This window comes from Giraffa tippelskirchi, chromosome 8 (genome assembly GCF_054371585.1).
Source record: "Giraffa tippelskirchi isolate mGirTip1 chromosome 8, T2T-mGirTip1v1.2.pri, whole genome shotgun sequence".
Classification (NCBI taxonomy): domain Eukaryota; kingdom Metazoa; phylum Chordata; class Mammalia; order Artiodactyla; family Giraffidae; genus Giraffa; species Giraffa tippelskirchi.
Genome location: NC_137282.1, coordinates 20585130 through 20603688, shown reverse-complemented (window position 1 = coordinate 20603688; position 18559 = coordinate 20585130). Strand labels below are relative to the sequence as shown.

Genomic DNA, 18559 nt, shown 5'->3' with positions numbered 1-18559 from the left:
AACAGGACCCGTGGAAATGGCTCCACCGAGTCATTGGGAAGTGGCAGCTCCACCCACCTTATGCCAAGCCCAAAGCGTGGAATCCAGGAATCTTTGCCAAGTTTCCCAGATATGGGGCCAGCACTCAGGCTTGTGGTACACGTGGGGCTACCCCCAGGCAGGTTCCTTGCATCCATGGGGCAGTGTTGGGGGCCCAAGTTGGCTTCTTGCTAGTGGGACTGCTCCGGCCTGCATATCATGTGGCATCTCTGTCAACCGGCTACTGAGCCCTGGCTGCTCAAAAGCATGGATCAGGTTAAGTTCATGGTCAAAGAGAGTTCTGAACACTGAGGCCTGGCTGCCCTGATTTTTTAGGAGTGACTTGTGAGAAGGAAGGGATTTCCTTCTGTATCAGTATTTCCAACTCTAATGCTCTTCACTGTATGCAGGCATGCTAAGTCGCTTCAGTCGTGTCCGACTCTTTGCGACCCCATGGACTGTGGCTCACCAGGCTCCTCTGTCCTTGGGGTTCTTCAGGCGTGGATACTGGAGTGGGTTTCCATGCCCTCCTCCAGGGGATCTTCCTGACCCAGGGATCGAACTCGTGTCTCTTTACTGTCTTCTGCATTAGCAGGTGGGTTCTTTAGTGCTAGCACCACCTGGGAAGCCCCTTTCATTGTATGCACTTAGCCAAATACTGTGGCCTCTTTCAAGAGAAAGAAAAAGCTAGTAATTGATGGTTTAAAAATTGGTGACTCTCATTTTAACCCTTGATCAGTGAACTCCAAAGACCAAGCCTACATCATCAGTTGTCATCAGGCCTCAAATAAAAATCTCACAGATAAGTGAACACTTAACTCTTCCCACTTGGGGAGTCTGAGAGGACTTAGACCCATGGGACGTATGAAAAGTTATCTTGGGAGGAGACTCAAAATTCAGGGAGTCAGTGAAGTTGAAACACGGCCTCCCCAGCCAGCTGAGCCCACAAGTAGCAAAATTCCAATGGCCAGAGCCGGACTCGACCTTCCCCAAGTTGGGAAGCCAGCCTGGGAATCGCCGGTGGGTGGGGGAGTTCCTTTATGTCCCTTTACGGCTGCTCTTTAAAATGGCAAATGAGAGTCGGTTTCTGGAGCTCACAGTGGGGGTTGGCACGGAGGAGAAAGACACTAGGCGGAAAAGTGAGTGGAGTTGGGAAGGTGTTGGTCAATTTTCTTTTTTGTTTTACAAGACGAGAGGAGACCAAACTGTAGCTGGTTCAGGAAGGTTGCAGGAAGATTCTTTGCTGAAGGTGAATGCAGCAAATACCGCTGTCAGTTATCGTGAATGCACAGGGCTGCAGGATGGTGAGGAAGAAATCAACATGGAGCGGCAGGTTGGGGTGATTTCCCTGGAGATGGGACCTGGGCTGAGGGCTGCAGTGTGACAAAGTCCTGGATGCAGAGGCCCGGAACTCCCCGAAGGAGTGCAGAGTGGTGTGGTGGGAAGGGCAGGTGTGGTTCTTGGCTTGGGTGAGTCCCTCCTTCTTAGACTCAGTGGCAGCCGGGGGCTCTGGCAGCTCCAGCATCTGACGGTCCCCCACCCTGGGGCTGTTCACAGGTGCACTGTCGTCCTGGGGACCCGTCCTCTGTATCCTCCCCCGGAGACTGGGCCGGAAGTGATGAGCACAGTAAAAAGGTACTGCAACTAGCTATTTCCTTCTGATTCTGACCATCAAGAAAATGCTAAAAACTGCTAACAAACCCATGATGCATAGAGCTTTGAAAGCTGAATTTACACTTAGATATTTCAAAAATTGCAGGATGAGCACAAAGATGAAAGAAGTGATGGTTTCTAGAGACAAAAACTAGTGATGATTTTTAAATTGAGAGATTTCTACCAAAGAGTACACTCAGCTTCATTGATTCTTGCTGAAAGGTGGGCGCAGAGTGTATTTCATTTGTTGTACTTTTCATTTTTGTCTCCCAAGCAGCCAGGCTGGGGCTCGAAACTGATGGCTAGATGATTGGCTTTCTTTTTAACCCTTGACCGATGACCTCCAGGGACCAAGCCCACATCATCAGTTATCACCAGCGCACGGATGCTCAGAGATTTGCCATAGCTTCTCCATCACAGGGAAGGGATGGGAGGTGCTCAGGGCTGCCCAAGCCAGAGCGCCACCTGCTGCTAGAATGTGGCCCCGCTGAGCTGCGTTGGAGCCACAGCAGGGCTGGCCTCAGGCCCCTCTTACTTCATTCACCCCATGCCCACCACCCGCCCCCACCCCACCTCTGCTAATGGGCTGACTGGCTGCAGACAGAGCAGATCAGGAAAAAGAATAAAAAAGTGCTTGCATTCCTAACACATAAAAAATGATGCTCTTTCAATATTAATACTGTTTTTTCACACATGCCCACTTTCAGATAGTCTAATAGTTATATTCATCTTAAAAGATGTCTTTTGTTTTAGTCAACAGCAGCCCTTTACTAACCCATTAATGACACTCTGTTATTAAATTCCTAGCTTGGTTTCTTCTAGACAAAGATAACAGAATCCAAATACAAATTTACCCAGTTCTGTACGTCTAAGGAGAGGTGGCTGTCTGAACAGAAAGAGGGTAATACCTGTCCTGTCACACTCAGAGTGGAAATGAAAGGTGATTTTGTTCATCTTAGTAACATTTTTTAAAAGTACATTTAGACATAACTGAAACTATCATACATTTCATAAGCATATGAATCACATTATTTTTATAATACTTATTGCAAAAGATCCTAAACATTTATTGGTTAATGCAAATAAAATATGTTCAAGTTTGTACACCAGTCATGATATTTTACATTAACTTGTGCTTTTAAAGGTTTCCCAGGTGGCTCAATAGTAAAGACTCTGTCTGCCAATGCAGGAGCTATAGGAGACACAGGTTTGATTCCTGGGTTGGGAAGATCCTTTGGAGAAAGAGACGGCAACCCACCCCAGTATTCTTGCCTGGGAAATCCCATGGACAGAGGAGCCTGGTGGGCTACAGGCCACGGGGTTGCAAAGAACCAGATATGGCTGAGCATGCACACACGTGCTTTTAAAATTATTGCTAGTTTCTTCTAGGAAAAGCTAAAGTAACTGTATAATGTACAAGAATAGGATTTTTGCACTTTTGATACAAATACACATCAACAGCAGAGGAGGCACAATAATAAAAGACAATTCTCTTCATAGTTCCCCAAACAAAAAAATCTATTCAATGAAATACATTTCTACTGTAATTACTAATTTAATGTTTTTCACATATACATAAAAAGATCACTAGTGACAGCAAGTGCTGGACATCTAGGAATATATACATATATATATACACACACATATATATATATTTACATAATACATGTTTAAGAGAACATCTAAAGAAAATGGGACATCTTTTATATACAAATCTAAAGCATCAGAAATTTCACTGGAGTACACATTACTGTGCCTTAAGTATTGCTAGTTTCTGTGTAAATGAGCAGAAAAGCAAACCTTTACTAATGGTGTCCATCTACATGCATTAATAGCAATTCTAAGGAAAGTGGTATGATTAGCTCATTACAGAAATGCCCATCATTTAGCCAAATCCTCTAGTGGATGTAAAAATAGGGGGTAATTTCTTCATGCAATTCAACATTCAGTGACACCAGCTGCAGACTCATGACAGTGACCCTGTGTCGTCTCTGTGCAGAGGTAGTATCTAGAGAAAAATAAATGTTTTGTGTGGAGGAAATGCAGTTACATGTATGTTAATAACCAATTGGGTTGGAGTGAATTATATTTTTCCCAGCTCTAGTTGAAGAGACAAAATATGTATTGATTTGCCCCATGAGAGATCTAGTTCGACAATCAGCTCTAACAAATGGTCCATCAGATTGGCTATACAGATTGCATTACAACTCCGCTCCCGCCCAAATTGGAGGGGGAAATGTCAGCCCACTTCAGTAATCTTGCCCGGAGAATTCCATGGACAGAGGAGCCTGGCGAGCTACAGTCCATGGGGTCGCAAAGAATTGGACACAACTGAGTGACTAACACACACACACCCAGATAGAATGATGACAAGTGGATAATCAACTGGGAAAGACCCGCATCTAGAGGGGGACAGAATGTGGGTTATAACTGAAATGATTCACATTCCTACTGCGGGACCCGTGGTGAATAAAAAATAGGGCAGGTCACAGTGAGTGTTTTCTCTTTGATTGGCTCTGTCAGGCTTCTGTGTTGGTGTTCCCCATGCCACACCAAATGCTTTCTATTTGCAGTATCATTTCAATCCTTGGTTGATGAGAGTCCTTCTAAAATATCCCCACTCCAATTTCATAGACGATCGTGACTGCAAATACGGAATCTATAATATCAACCCAATAATCATACATTTCAGTTAAGACTGGGATGAGAGGAGTTGAGCATCCTGGTTTGGGGTCTGCTGATGCTTCTGTAATTTCACTCCCGTGGTTTTTCCATCTGCTGGATGGATGTGTGATAACACGTATCTCGGATGCCCTTTGAATCGACAGAATGAAGCCTGTTCCATGCATTTTTCTTTGGAGAAGGATTACCATTGGCATTTAAAATCCAAATTTTTATCCAGGGGAAGTGATAATTACTTGTCATTATGTAAACTCTAATGAAAGTATTGTTTAAAACTGCAGATTGCAGAACAGAAAAAATTTTTTTTTTGCAATAGCAGGAGATGAGACTGAAAAATACTTAAGAGAATTTATGCAGGGGGGCATTGTACAGGTCATCCTAAGGAGTTTTAATTTTACTCTATTGGATGAGTTGCTTCTTTTAAATTATAGCATAATTGATTTACAGTGTTTGCCAATCTCTGCTGTACAGCAGAGTGACTCGGTTATACCCACAGATACATACTTTTAAAATTTTCTTTTTCATTATGGTTTGTCCCAGGATGTTGGGTATAGTTCTCTGTGCTTTACAGTGGGGCCTTGTTGTTTCTCCATTCTATGGGTGATGCTTTGCATCTACCAGCCTCCGACTCCCAGTGCTTCTTTCCCCCTCCGCCCTCGGCAACCACGAGTCTGTTCTCTGTGTCTGTGAGTTCTGTTTTGGATGAGTTATTTCATGAACCGTGTTTCACAGAATGCTTGTGCTGGAGTATGTTAACATGTTGAGGGCAAGCTCAGTTAACTCCCAGCTTCCTTTAGGGGAAGCCTTAAATACGCTCATATGCATTGTGATTCTCTAAGAGGGGTTTTTGTAGATTGCTTTTCTCAAACAAAACAATATAATGCGGCAGTAGGTGCACAATGACTGTGAAAACTGCTCCAGTCTGGCACTTTCAGCCCAGTTAATTCTAATGTTCTTTGTATTCTTGTGTGCATGCATGCTGAGTCACCTCAGTCATGTCCAACTCTTGTGACCCTATGGACTCTAGCCCACCAGGCCCCTTCTGTCCATGGAATTCTCCAGGCAAGAATACTGGAATGGGTTGCCATGCCTACTTCTGGGGGATCTTCCCAACCCAGGGATCAAACCCATATCTCTTGTCTCCTGCATTGGCAGGTGGGTTCTTGACCACTAGCGCCACCTGGGAAGCCCCTGATATTCATTACTTTGTATCCTATGTGTCTGGCACATAGCAGGGTTCAGTAAACAGAAGAAATGAAATATCTGCATAGCCCTGTATTTTCTCACCTATAAAATGAGAAAACGGTAACGACAATTTTTAGAGGATCAAAGAGTTGGATAAAAGTGATCACAGAACATTTTGTGACTATTTTTTTAAAACTTAAAGTCAAATGGAAAGAGATTTACAAATGAACAAAGTTAATGTAAAAGATAGGGGGAAATATGACTGGGAGGCAGACTGCCTGGGTTTGAATCTCAGCCCTGCCCCTTACTAGCTGTGTGATTCTTACTATGCATGTGGCATTGGACAATTTAACTGATCTCTTTCTGACTCAGTTTTCCTAATCTGCAGAATGGGAACAATAAGTATACTTAGCAATGGTCAGGATTACAGATAAAATAATCATGTTAGATATTTAAGAAGCTAGCTTCTCTTTATTATTTCCTATTTCCTTCACAACAGGAGAGAAGTGCTCAGGCTTGCCCTCATTTGTTCTTCCCAGACTGTAGCTGCCTGGCCAGTGGTTATACCTCACTTCCCCCTCTGTCTTCCGAACTGAGTGCTCACAGCTCATTTTTAAGGAGTAACCTCTCATCGCTTGCATGTGGAATCTGGAAAAATGATACAGATGAATTTATTTGCAAAGCAGAAATAGAGATACAGGATGGTACTGGGGGGATGAATTGAGAGATCGGTATTGACGTATATACATGACTATATATAAAATAGGTAATTAATGAGAACCTACTGTATAGCACAGGGAACTCTCCTCAATGCTCTGTAATGACCTAGATGGTCAGGAAATCCAAAAGAGGGGATATATGTATACGTACAGCTGATTCACTTTGCTGTGCAGCAGAAACTAACATAATATTGTAAAGCAACTATACTGCAATACAAATTAATCTTAAAAAAGTAAGTGAAGAAAAAGAAAAAAGCGACATAGTCTATGATACCTTTTAAATGAAATGTGCAGAATTGGAAAGTCTATAGAGACAGAAAGCGTATTAAGTTAAGTTGGGGGGACTGGGTGGGTCATAGCTAAAGAATACAGGGTTTCTTTCATCTGCAGATGATGAAAATGTTCTAAATTTTATTATAGTGATAGTTGCACAACTCTATGAATATACTAAAAACCTCTGAATTATATACTTTAAGTGAGTGAATGGTGTGGTATATGAATTACATCTCCATAAAGCTGCTACCAAAAAAGAGTACCCTTCCCCACCAAGATCAACAACTATTAGAGGGCAGATCCTCTGTCCTCCTCCAAAACTATTTATTAAAAAAAAAAATCTGACAGGGCTTATTCTTTTTGTGGCCATGAATATACAAGTACATTAACATTCCTGGCTGATTTATATTGGGATTATTTTTTCTCTGGATTACTGCCAGTTTTTCCCATTCAATTGATGGTCAGTTAAAACCCAGAGGAAGTCCGGATGTCTAGAATTTGGAAGGACATAGACAAACTGAAAACGGGAATCACACGTCACCCTGTGTAAAAGAATGTGTGGTGAAAGGTAGGACTGAACCAAATTGATCCTCCAGGACGTGTTAGATGGCTTGTTAGTGACATGCTGGTGTTACTTAGTCACTTTACTGACAGTTTTAAAAGTAAAAACTTAAATGGGCCATTTGCTTGTTTCTTACTCTAATGTTATTTTGCATCCTTTGTCTGTGATAATGCACTTTCCCCCAGATCATTTGGTTATATGGAATTCCTTAAGTAGGCCAGCAAGGAATCGATAAGCCCACGGAGGTTTTTAAGGACTTTCCGACATGCTTCCTTCCACATCAGATAGTGGCATCTGCAACGATGCCAGTAAGTAAAGGAGAAGCAGGAAGGACACTACAGTGTTAATAATGGAATCTAAGTTTTCAAAGTATGTACTTTGGATTGAGAAGCAAAATCTATAATAGAGCAAGTTAAGGCCAACTGCTGCTGCTACTGCTAAGTCGCTTCAGTCGTGTCCGACTCTGTGTGACCCCATAGACGGCAGCCCACCAGGCTCCTTCGTCCCTGGGATTTTCCAGGCAAGAACACTGGAGTGGGTTGCCATTTCCTTCTCCAATGCATGAAAGTGAAAAGGGAAAGTGAAGTCGCTCAGTCGTGTCTGACTCTTCACGACCCCATGGACTGCAGCCCACCAGGCTCCTCCGTCCATGGGATTCTCCAGGCAAAAGTACTGGAGTGGGTTGCCATTGCCTTTTCTGTTTGAGTATAGTCCTAAGATGAACAAAATTTTAAATGATCAAGATATTTACATGTATGTATCATGTATATATGAAGTATAAGGATATATTATATCCATATGTATGAAAGTGAAAGTGAAATTGTGAGTCGCTCAGTTGTATCCGACTCTTTGTGACCCCATGGTCTATAGCCCGCCAGGCTTCTCTGTCCATGGAATTCTCCAGGCAAGAATACTGAAGTGGGTTGCTGTGCCCTTCTCCAGGGGATCTTCCCAACCCAGGGATCAAACCCACATCTCTTATATATCCTGCATTGACAGGGGAGTTCTTTTCTACTGGCACCACATGGGAAGCGCCAAGAATACTAGAGTGGGTTGCCATTCCCTTCTCCAGGGAATCTTCCCGATCCCAGGGATCCAACCCGGGTCTCCTGCATTGCAGGTGGATTCTTTACGGTCTGAGCCACCAGCAAAGCCCACATATATATAAAGTAGAGAATCTATTTGCAATATAGGAGCCGCAGGAGATGTGGGTTAGATCCCTGGGTCGAGAAGACCCCCTGGAGGAGGGCATGGCAATCCACTCCATTGTTCTTGCCTGGAGAATCCCATGGACAGAGGAGCCTGGCTGGCTATAGTCCATTGAATGACAAAGAAGACTGAAGTGACTTAGCACACATGTATGCGTGTGTGTGTGTGTGTGTGTGTGTGTGTGTGTGTGTGTGTGTATACATACACATCTCCAAAGACAGAAGTAAGATTTAAGAGTGTTTTTCCCATGAATATACCAAAGAGAGATTATCAACCGGAAAGTCAATTGTTTGCATACAAAATAATCTGGATGAATAGAATCCTTGTACTCAGCAGTTGAAAACTGAAAGATTGCTAGTATTAGTGTTTTTTTATTTATAGCCTTGTCAAAATTATGTGAAAATATTCCTCTCTCAAAAACCATTCTAGAGAGTCAGCTTATACAAAGTGGTGTGTATGTGTGTGTGTGTGTAGGAGGTTGCACATAAAGGTTTGCTCAAAGCTTTTCTGGCGCCATGTAATGAACTGAGTTCCATGTAAGTGGTGGAACTTATGTGGTGGCTTCCCTCCCAGAAAGCCGTGACTTTATAAACAGATTTCAAGCAGCAAGGCTGGTAATGAAGATGTATGTGACAACAGACTTCAAGGAGAGGAAAAACCCACTCATAATAGAAGGGTCATCAAGCCTTAATTGTAAATGTCTCTGACTCTGAGAACATTTCTTTCCACCAAAAACCCCACTTACACTCATGGCTTAATGTCGTCATTTAAGAAATGGAAGACATTAAATTAAATTTTAATTTATATTCCACTTTTATGTCTGTTTTCATCATCCCTCTAATGCAGACTGTGTGCAGAACAATAAAAATCATAGATCTCATTTCCACCCAACAACCTCATCAACCGAAAAGGTGATGACACAATCTTATTTTGAAGCCCAGAGAGTAATAAACTTCAGTACTTTCAGATGCACATTAAAAATAATCCTTTACATTTCTTTGGAAGTATCATCAGTATTTTTAGTTAGAGCACAATCACTGAGGGGAAAAAGTTATACTATTTTAGTAATTTCAGTGGAAATCAAAACAAGAATTGGGTATCCTCCAGGTTTACAGTAGTCCATATAGTAAAAAGGCTTTTGTCAAGTGTTGATTCTCTCCTCATTAAGGAACTGTCTGAGACTGTATTCCTGGGTCAGCTCATGCCTGCTTTTCCTAATCATAGCTATGTCTCAGTATCCATGACATGGATATAAACAGATCCATGGTTAAAAATAAACAGATGTGGTGATCAGGCAGTGCCCAGCTATCCATTTGTCTATAAAGTGGCAGAAATTGAGCCTTTAATTAGTAAGATTTGATTGTCTAAATTCTTACTACAACATTAAAATGTAGTCCCTTTCAAGAGGATAAATGCCCAGATATTATTTTTAAAAATCCAGTAGTAAGCCCTCCACCAAGTCCAAATATCTTGCACCTTAATGATCTACTTGTTTCGAGAACCAAAACAAAATGCTGCTTCAACCAGATTTTTATTTTCTAAATATCCCTTCACTGCATAAGAAAAGCATCATTCCAGATGAAAATTCATTAGTCAGTCTTGGATTTTCCATGACTGGATACTCCTGCTTCTAATAAGGTTGGAAAAATACCTCCTGGGTAACTTGCAACGTCTTCTAGTGCCCACATATCTACTCTGCGTGCTGACAGTGCCTTTAAAAGCCTTCTGGGCAACATCAAAAACCTTGTTATTTACTTACCTTGAAGCAAGTTCGCTTATCATTTAGAAAAGTTCTCAGAACCCTGCTTGTCTCTCTCCACTGTCCCTCACCTTTCTAAAGAATTTAAGCAGAAGCAAAGCCTTGGCCATGAAATAATTTATCACATTTGTGCAGTGGTAAATTATAACTAGAGCTAGGAATTACCCCCTTACTGCATACAAATGATATTTTTACAAGGTATACTTAAAAGCAGAATCTTTTGAAATCACTATATAATACTGAAAAACATGTACACATGTATTGTTAGAGCAATTAGGCTGCATTGGAGTTCATGTTCTATTGCTTATTCAGATCTCTTCTATTAACCTTTAACCATAAAGACTTTGTCAGATGCTTTAGATAGCCAAGCACTGCACTTGACTGAAAAGATGCTGCATTTATAGTCTCTACAGACCAGAATCTAAATGGATTAAACACAGACCAAATAACAACATTGGATGCCAGTTCCAGGAACCACATGGCAAACCCAGTGAGAAGAACGTGGTTCTGCTTTTGGAGGGCGTGTCTGAGATGATTCCATCAGTCACAGCTCTAAACTCAGTGAGAAGAACGTGGTTCCTCTTTTGGAGGGCGTGTCTGACATGATCCCATCAGTCACAGCTCTCCCTCTTCTCTGCAATGACACACCAGTTGCCATGGTCGTTCCCAGAGCTCAGAATATGGAGCTCCGACACACTCTCCTTCAGCAGGCCACACAGCTCACCTTCTCGAAACACGTGGTAATAACGCATAAAGGCTCTGGAATCCAGAACGTCGGGCTGTTGTTCTTCGACAGAAATGGCGTCCCCTGGGTTGGAGTCTGTGGAATCTGCTGCAGAAACCCTCCTCCATAATTTACTACCGGAAGCGGTGCCCTCTTCTAAGTTACCTTCATCCGCACAGTTCTCCTTAGCATCGGTGCCACTCAGAAAAGTCCCATCTCCGTTTCTCCTCATGACTCTGGGATGGTCTCCGTCTAGCTGTTTGCGTGTGGTGGGTGCCCTCAGCCACTCCAGAGGTCCTTGAGACGGCTCCACAAACACTTCCTCATCTAGATTTTGCTCTCCTGTTGACAAAGTCTCTGGATGACCAAAGTCGAAACTGGAGTGTCTTGAAGGCTGGATGGATATCGTGTTATTGGCCCAACTTTCTGTGTTTTTCAGGGGTCTCACTTTTTCAGTTTGCTTCCTCAGAGTGGATTCATCCAAAGATCGAGAGGAAAACCAGGAGCGAAACGACTTCCCCAGTGTGTTATAGAATCCGTTTTCTTCCTCGCCTTCCTCAGAAATATTTGCACAGCAGGTGCCAGCCAGAACAGAGTCGCAGTCCACACTGTGGGACCGCTTCGCGTCACAGCGCCCCTCAAAACACAGGGAACAACGGCAGGCGGAGCAGGGCGGGTGGTAGGGGTGGCTTCTTTCTGGGCGCCCAGCCTGCTCCTTTCTCCCCGGCTGGCCCAATTCCGAGAGGGGTTGGGAGCACAAGGCTTTGTTCCATGGAACAAGCACATCTTGCTTCTCAAAGCGCCGGTTCTTCTGTTCCATGGCCCAAACATAAATCATCAGCTGGCCTCCAGGAACTAGGACCCTGGCCATTTCTTTTATGGCTCTGATTCTTCTTTGTTTTGTAGAAAAATGATGTATGACTGAAAAAGAAGAAACTAGATCTCAGTGTGTATACACATTTATAGACTAGTATTTTCCATGTAACAGTGATGCAGTTTTGACGAATACTGAAGTGGGTTACCATTTCCTCCTCCAGGAGATCTTCCCAACCCAGGGATTGAACCTGCATATCTTGCATCTCCTGCATTGGAAGGTGGATTCTTTGCCCACTGTGCCACCTGAGAAGCCCTTGACATGTGTAAGTACTCCTTATTTCCTGCAGCTTGGGCAGATGGTAGAAATAGCACAGATCTGGTTTCAGGAGAAGCATAATTTTTAACTTTGTTTCCTATATTGGCAGAGCCTGGAGATACTGTGGGTTTGTTTCCAGACCACTAGAATGAAGAAAGTCACACGAATTCTTGGTTTCCCAGTGCATATAAAAGTGATATTTACACTACACTGTAATCAGTTAAGTGTGCACTAGCATCATGTGTTAACAATGTACGTACCTTAATTTAAAAATATTTCTAAAAACTGCTGGCCATCACCTGAGCCTTCAGTAAGTCATAGTCTTTTTGCAGCAGTACACCCAAGACCACAGGTCACCACACAAAGATAATAATAATGAGAAAGTTGAAAATGTTACCAGAATTACCAAAATGTGACACAGGGACACAAAGCGAGCAAATGCTGTTGGCAGAATGGCGCCAATAGACAACAGGCTCAATGCAAGGTTGCCCCAAACCTTGCATTTGTAAAAATGCAGTGTCTGCAAAGTGCAGTAAGATGAGGTATGCCTCTACTTATTAGACAACTAATCTTGGACAATTATTTAACTTCTCTGGACTTTGTCTCTTCCTGTATAAGAAGGCACCTAGAATAAACAATTTGTAAGGCCTCTTCCAGTTCTAAAATCCTGTGAATTTTGTTAACCAGAAGAATGAGCAGTGTGAATTAATAAAATTTGAAAGGGAGAGCTAACCCTATGTTAGGTAAATGTTCCCTAGTAGAATTCTATGAAATAACTTGTTGTTTTAATGAATGATTTGTACTTCTGAAGCATCACAAGTTCAACACCACTGGTTGATTAATACAGTTGGTTAATAAGTTAATCAAGAATTGTAAGTAGAAAAAATGTTAAAAAACTTTCTGTTTAGAAAATGCAAAGGTACACCATCCAACCTCCAGATCAAATGATTGCTTATAATTTTTAATAATGTTAATATAATATGAAATTGTATTTACTTAAGAAAAAGCAACTTACAGGTCACTGTTTTACTTGTAGCTCTTTGCAAGTTAAAATGAGAGTCAAGTGGGATTGCCTGTATCTACTCTTAGGGGGGTTATTAGATGTATTTTTATCAAACAGGATTTAGAAAGTACTAGTCTGTGAGCTCCTAGAGTTTAATCACACTGTGTCAAGAGAAAGCATCACATTATTTTTCCACACACAAGCTTATCACTTATTTCAGGTAGGAAATTGGCTCTAAAGAGTCTGGACATTGCTGCTCAGATGTGAGTACAGAGCGGGTGAAACAGTGCCTGTAACTTTAGCATAATGCAGAGGTACAAATAAATCTCTTTAGTTTACACGGCACAGAGAGCTAGTAAACGTCTAAAGTGAGATTATTATATAGATAAAGCTGTCAAAGGGAGATTATACAAGGGGCACACTTTGTATTGTTCCCAATCAGGTTTGCTTTCCCATCAGTTCAGTTCAGTTGCTCAGTTGTGTCCGACTCTTTGCGACCCCATGAATCGCAGCAGGTCAGGCCTCCCTGTCCATCACCAACTCCCGGAGTCTACCCAAACCCATGTCCATCGAGTCAGTGATGCCATCCAGCCATCTCATCCTCTGTCGTCCCCTTCTCTTCCTGCCCCCAATCCTTCCCAGTACTAGGGTCTTTTCCAATGAGTCAACTCTTCGCATGAGATGGCCAAAGTATTGGAGTTTCAGCTTCAACATCAGTCCTTCCAATGAACACCCAGGACTGATCTCCTTTAGGATGGACTGGTTGGATCTTCTTGCAGTCCAAGGGACTCTCAAGAGTCTTCTCCAACACCACAGTTCAAAAGCATCAATTCTTCGGTGCTCAGCTTTCTTCACCGTCCAACTTTCACATCCATACATGACTACTGGAAAAACCATAGCCTTGACTAGATGGACCTTTGTTGGCAAAGTAATGTCTCTGCTTTTAAATATGCTGTCTAGGTTGGTCATAACTTTCCTTCCAAAGAGTAAGTGTCTTTTAATTTCATGGCTGCAATCACCATCTGCAGTGATTTTGGAGCCCCCCCAAAATAATGTCTGTCAGTGTTTCCACTGTTTCCCCATCTATTTCCCATGAAGTGATGGGACCAGATGCCATGATCTTAGTTTTCTGAACATTGAGCTTTAAGCCAACTTTTTCACTCTCCTCTTTCACTTTCAAGAGGCTCTTTAGTTCTTCTTCACTTTCCGCCATAAGTGTGGTGTCATCTGCATATCTGAGGTTATTGATATTTCTCTCGGCAATCTTGATTCCAGCTTGTGTTTCTTCCAGCCCAGCATTTCTCATGATGTACTCTGCATATAAGTTAAATAAGCATGGTGACAAGCTTTCCCATCAGCAGAGCACAAACACTGGTTTCTCTTACTATACCATGCAGGAACCTAGAGGCACAAGGTTCAAATGCATTTCAGTTATTTATTTATAGCTGTGCTGGGTCTTCGTTGCTGCATGGGCTTTTCTCTAGTTGTGGCTACTGTCTAGTTGCAGTGTGCAAGCTGCTCATTACGGTGGCCTTGTTGCAGAGCACAGGCTCCAGGCCTCGCGGACTTCAGTAGTTGCGACACATGGGCTCAGTAGTCACAGCTCCCGGGCTCTGGAACACAGACTCCATACTTGTGGTGCAGGGGCTTAGTTGCTCCCTGGCATGTCAGATCCTCCCAGATCAGGGATTGAACCTGTGTCTCCTGCATTGGCAGGCGGATTCTTTACCACTGAGCCACCAGGGAAACACTCAGATGCATTTAGAGAACAAGACACCAGTGTATTTTGTCCTGAATCTAGCAGTGACCAGCTTTGTGATCGTTGAGTGATCTCTTTACTTCACTAGGTGTCAGGCTAGTGTCACTGAAGAATGAGCCCTTTGTCATGGTCAGTTTGAAAGCTTATACTCCTCTTTTTTTTTTTTTTTAAGTTTATTGATGTCGTTTATATTTTTGTTATTTTTTTGGCCACACCATGCAGCAAGTAGGGCCTATGGGATCTTAGTTCCCCAACCAGGGCTCGAACCCAGGCCCCCTGCATCGGGAGTGCAGAATCTTAACCACTGGGACACCAGGAAAGCCCCCCACACACACACCGGAGCTTACACTTCTTGAGTAGTGTCTTGGTCAGTGAGCTGAAAGGGGCAGAGAAGTCAGGACTGAGTCAGACTTGGGACAGCACTAACATTCAGATCTACGACTATTCCTGGTCGTTAACATCTCCCATAACTTGCCCCTAATTCACCCTGAAACTTCCATGGCTGTGTTTTCTAAACGCAGTTGATCCTTGTCACCTGTGGGTTCTGTATCCGCAAATTCACCCACTCGCTAAAATTTTTTTGTAACTTCAGAACTCCGTACTCTCAGCATTTTTGTGGTCATTCCTTGACGTGCATAGAACAGCCAAAACGTTGAGCTTCCCGAGGCACATGTTCCCAGCTGGGGTCTGAGGAGGAGCTGATCCGCCTTCCCGTCTCAGCTCTGGTAGCGTCAACAGTGTCCTTTTCAAGGTCTATTTAGTGCCGCGTATTTTGCATTTTTGTGTTTTTGTTCATGGTTTCTCTGTTGATTAACTGGCAAAAATATTGTGACCAGAGGCTCGCAAGAACCTAATCCTGTATTTCCCCTGGGAGCAATGGTTCGGTATTTGTTAATTCAGTGTTCACAGGACATTATACAACATAACTACCGTGAATAATGAGAATTGACTGTATTCTTGTGTTTTGAACTTGAGGGGAAAAAAACGCCATTAAAATAGGATGATTTTAATACAGTAATTTCTTTTTAGCAGACTTTATAGGCCTTCAACATTTTAGGATTCTTGACTTCGGAAGTTTTGTTTTTAAGGAAGAATATCTTTATACTTTTCATTCCTTAATATCGCTTATGTGATAATCCATTTTAATACCATAATTTCACCCAGGAAATATCTGAATCTTTTATATATTTAACATATAATACTAAGTAACTTTTAAGCCAGATGTTTTAGAAAAACTTATAATACATATAAAATGTATTATACATGCCTGTACACATATTCTATTAAGAAACATTGTAAATGTAAACTAAGTGGGACTTAAAGATGTATTTATATGAATTATCAATGTCAGGAAACTGTGTTGAATTTTAAAGAATAGAGAAGTCCCTTGTTGTTTAAAAATCATAATTTAAAGGCAGAAGTAGCACTTGGTATGTTTCCTGTAGGATAGGGTGTTGATTGAACACCTGGGTAGGTTGAATTCAGCGACTGGATTCCAGAATCATATGAGGTTATGCATAGTCATCTTAAAAGTCCTGTTATATCTTGGTATTTTATGATGTATTGTTATTTAATTTTTCAGGTGTGTCTTATTTGACTATAAGTATTCAGAATCCATGGGTTTAGTATGAAGCAGAATTTTACAACCTCAGCACTATTGGCATTTTTAAACCAGCTGGATAATTCTTTATTGCAAGGCAGTGGGGACCAAGTAGACAACAGTTGAACATATACACACTCAGTTGTGACAACCAAAAATGCCTCCAAATGTTGACAAATATCCCCTGAGGGTGGGGGACAAGTTGAGAACCACTGACATGAAAAGTTGGTTGACACCATTGCAATATATGGACAAATTTTTATAAAAATTTTATCATCCTATACTAAAAGTACAGAGAAGGCAATGGCACCCCACTCCAGTACTCTTGCCTGGAAAATCCCATGGACGGAGGAGCCTGGTAGGCTATAGTCCATGGGGTCGCTAAGAGTCGGACACGACTGAGCGACTTCACTTTCACTTTTCCCTTTCATGCACTGGAGAAGGAAATGGCAACCCACTCCAGTGTTCTTGCCTGGAGAATCCTAGGGACGGTGGAGCCTGGTGAGCTGCCGTCTATGGGGTCGCACAGAGTTGGACACGACTGAAGCGACTTAGCATAGCACAGCATAGCATACTAAAAGTAAATAGAAAGATTGTTTCTTTTTGTAATCTGTCAGTAAAACATAAGGAATGCATAATTAGGTTTGATGCTTACCCTCTCATATTATTATTAAGAGACATGGAATATATATATATGTATTTTAAAATATAGTAAAAATATATTTCTTCTTGTTAAGCAAGAAATGCCAACATAAAGCATCCTAAATAGGGAAGTAAATCTATATGGACATAGGAGAGACAGTTTAGTGAAATTTCTCATAGTTCTAAATGTAAAAACTAACCGGAAAATGACCACACGGTGTTAATTTATAGTTACAGTTCATAAAGACACAGGCAGGGTTTCCACCGAAGGAGGCGTTTTTCATTGGAAGATGGCAGCCAGGTGTTCTCCATCTCCTCTGGGGGCAGGAGACTTCAGCAGAACAAAAAGGAGGACTCAACAATGTACAACATGGAGCATTTTCTGAAAGTGCAAAGTTGGTCAGTAGTCCCACGCCTGCAGCGGTGGTTCAACAGCACAGCCTGTTTGTAGGTGGCTGGCCGTAGAAATTCTACAACTAAAGTAAACAAAAGAACAGCCAGCACTTCTCTGACCTCTCTGCAGTTTCTGGTTCTTTCAGTGGCACGACCAAACCAAAAACTTTCTTCCTACTGAAGATTCAGAGCACAGTGTAATGTTTCTTGATTCAACAAGAATCCCTTCCCTTAATTCTTAACACCAAAGGGACTGAACAGTTTCAAATGCAGTGAAGTAGTGCTGTCAAAGAGCAGGTTTCCATGGCAACCATCTCTTGCCAGTCCTAACTGGTCCCAAGGTCACGACATCCAGGTCTCCATCTCCTCACTTTGCAAACATACAGTCCCCAACTAATGTGAATAAATCGATTTCTTGTTTACTTCAGGAGAGAGCAAATAGTCATATTCCGTATGTTTATTAATATCTAGTAGTCCGTTTTGTATAGATTCACCTTGCTTTGATAAAGCTTGTTACGTTCAAATACGTTAATTATTTTAAAAGTGTGTTGGAGGAAATAATTTGCCTTGCACAGGATTTCTCACTTTGGAAAAGAATTTACTATAATATTCCCTTCACAATTCCCTAGCATATTTAAATATTACTAACATACTAGGTTTCAGGAATACATGTATTGGGTAAAATGAGCCTTGTGATCAATCACTCAGTCATGTCCGACTCTTTGCAACCCCATGGACTGCAGCCTGTCAGGCTCCTCTGTCCATGGAATTCTTCAGGCAAGAATACTGGAGTGGGTTGCCATTTCCTCCTCTAGGAAAATTAGCCTTATCTGTACATATCTCAGGCATGGATTTTTGCTGTTTCTTGTCATTTTTGGCATGTGTATTTTATATGGGCACACTTGTTGGGAGAATATGACAGGTGTACTCCCTAGATTTTTGAATGATCTCTGACAGTGAGAGAACAGGGTGGCAATGTGAAACCAATGCAGTCTGGGATCGGGCAGGCCTGTCTTCCCCAGAGACTTCTGTACTATGAGTGGCAGGTTGGTGACATCCTTCCAGGGACGGTCAGTGCGTTAGTCTTAGAATATTCTGCTAGTAAAGGCCACACTTGTGGGCTGAAAAAAGCAATATGACTTCTAGAGATCTACTTCACGTTGTAAGAAGCTGGCTTCATTTCAGTAGATCAAAGTACTGTTTTCAGTGAGTACAACTCTAATACTTTCTCATTCATAAGTGGAAG

General features: G+C 42.1%; 1 protein-coding gene across 1 annotated transcript in view; it reads right to left on the bottom strand.

Annotated features, from left to right (window-relative positions):
- Window positions 1-9095: 9095 nt before the first annotated feature.
- Window positions 9096-18559, bottom strand: part of TRMT9B (tRNA methyltransferase 9B (putative)) — a 39414-nt gene continuing 29950 nt past the window's right edge. The window contains exon 5 of the mRNA XM_081520950.1: window positions 9096-11705. Within this exon, the coding sequence (XP_081377076.1) occupies window positions 10672-11705 (1034 nt within the window). The 3' untranslated portion in view covers window positions 9096-10671. The remainder of the gene's footprint in view (window positions 11706-18559) is intronic.